Here is a 1,435-nt window from a genome sequence, read left to right as displayed (position 1 = left end):
CTGTGAACGAGCTGTTTTCCTGACAGCCAATGGGAACGAGGATCGAGAACTGTCCAATAGTAGAGCTCAGAGCGGTATAACGACGTGAACAGGAACTTTCAGCCAATGGCGATGCGGCGCTATCGAGCCGCTGCTGTGCCGGCGCTGCTATAAATAAGGCTGCAATAGCCAGGCGCTTTCACTAGCTGTTCTTTAGAAGGTGGTGGTGTATAGGAGGTAGGTGTGCTGTTGCGATGCCTGAGCCAGCCAAGTCCGCTCCCGCGCCCAAGAAGGGCTCCAAGAAGGCCGTGACCAAGACACAGAAGAAAGGCGACAAGAAGCGTAAGAAGAGCCGCAAGGAGAGCTACTCCATCTACGTGTACAAGGTGCTGAAGCAGGTGCACCCCGACACTGGCATCTCGTCCAAGGCCATGGGCATCATGAACTCCTTTGTCAACGACATCTTCGAGCGTATCGCTGGGGAGGCCTCGCGCCTGGCGCACTACAACAAGCGCTCCACCATCACTTCTCGGGAGATCCAGACGGCTGTGCGGCTCCTGCTGCCGGGTGAGCTGGCCAAGCACGCGGTCTCCGAGGGCACCAAGGCTGTCACCAAGTACACCAGCTCCAAGTAGGGTGTCCTTGTGTTCTTTGCCTGGACTAGTCAACCCAAAGGCTCTTTTAAGAGCCACCCACATTCTCAGTAGAAGAGCTGGGGTTTTTTTACTTACTACCTTTATCTTTTTGTGGAAGTTGGTAATAGTAGCATGAAAGAACTTCTGGTTTTAGAGAACCTAGTTACATGTAACCGGTTTCCGGTAAACAATCCATTCTATATTTGACTTGGTGGGGTAAGTACCTCACGATTCCTGCAACAGCCCCTGAACCCGCTTCACTTGGCGGGGGGGAAGGGAGAGAGAGAGAAATTGTAAACGATCTGTGGAGATGTTCCCATTAAATGCCCTATATAAGTGCGTTCTGGGTAGCTGGTGTTTGTTCCTTCCCCGTGAGGTACTCTTAACGGGAGATGGGTAAGCCTGGAACACTGAAAGTACATACGTCTCTGTGACCGTGTGATCTTTCTTAGTAAAAGCTTCTATCTGCACTCGTTTCCTTTTAGCGTTCTCGTGGGGACAGGAGAAAGCAGAGGCGCATTCGAGGCGTTCGTTTCCTTGATCCGCGCAGCCCCGCCTGCGATACTGATTTCTGCTCGATCTCCTACATTGCCCCGGTCTTCCCCGCCCGGTGAAAGTACATACGTCTCTGTGACCGTGTGATCTTTCTTAGTAAAAGCTTCTATCTGCACTCGTTTCCTTTTAGCGTTCTCGTGGGGACAGGAGAAAGCAGAGGCGCATTCGAGGCGTTCGTTTCCTTGATCCGCGCAGCCCCGCCTGCGATACTGATTTCTGCTCGATCTCCTACATTGCCCCGGTCTTCCCCGCCCGGTCACTCCCCA

The 1,435-nt window shown here is 53.0% G+C and overlaps 1 protein-coding gene across 1 annotated transcript; it reads left to right on the top strand.

Moving 5' to 3' along the window:
• Positions 1 to 233: 233 nt before the first annotated feature.
• Positions 234 to 669, top strand: LOC104401655 (histone H2B 1/2/3/4/6). Its single transcript, XM_010009318.1, has one exon. The coding sequence runs from the start codon at positions 234 to 236 to the stop codon at positions 612 to 614; it is 381 nt and encodes a 126-aa protein (XP_010007620.1). The 3' UTR covers positions 615 to 669.
• The last annotated feature ends 766 nt before the right edge of the window (positions 670 to 1,435 follow it).

Source organism: Nestor notabilis, unplaced genomic scaffold (assembly GCF_000696875.1).
Source record: "Nestor notabilis isolate BGI_N333 unplaced genomic scaffold, ASM69687v1 scaffold312, whole genome shotgun sequence".
Lineage (NCBI taxonomy): Eukaryota > Metazoa > Chordata > Aves > Psittaciformes > Psittacidae > Nestor > Nestor notabilis.
This window is presented reverse-complemented; position numbering and strand designations above follow the sequence as displayed.

Coding starts and splice junctions, on each gene's coding strand:
- LOC104401655 (XM_010009318.1), top strand. CDS start 234: ATGCCTGAGCCAGCCAAGTCCGCTCCCGCGCCCAAGAAGGGCTCCAAG.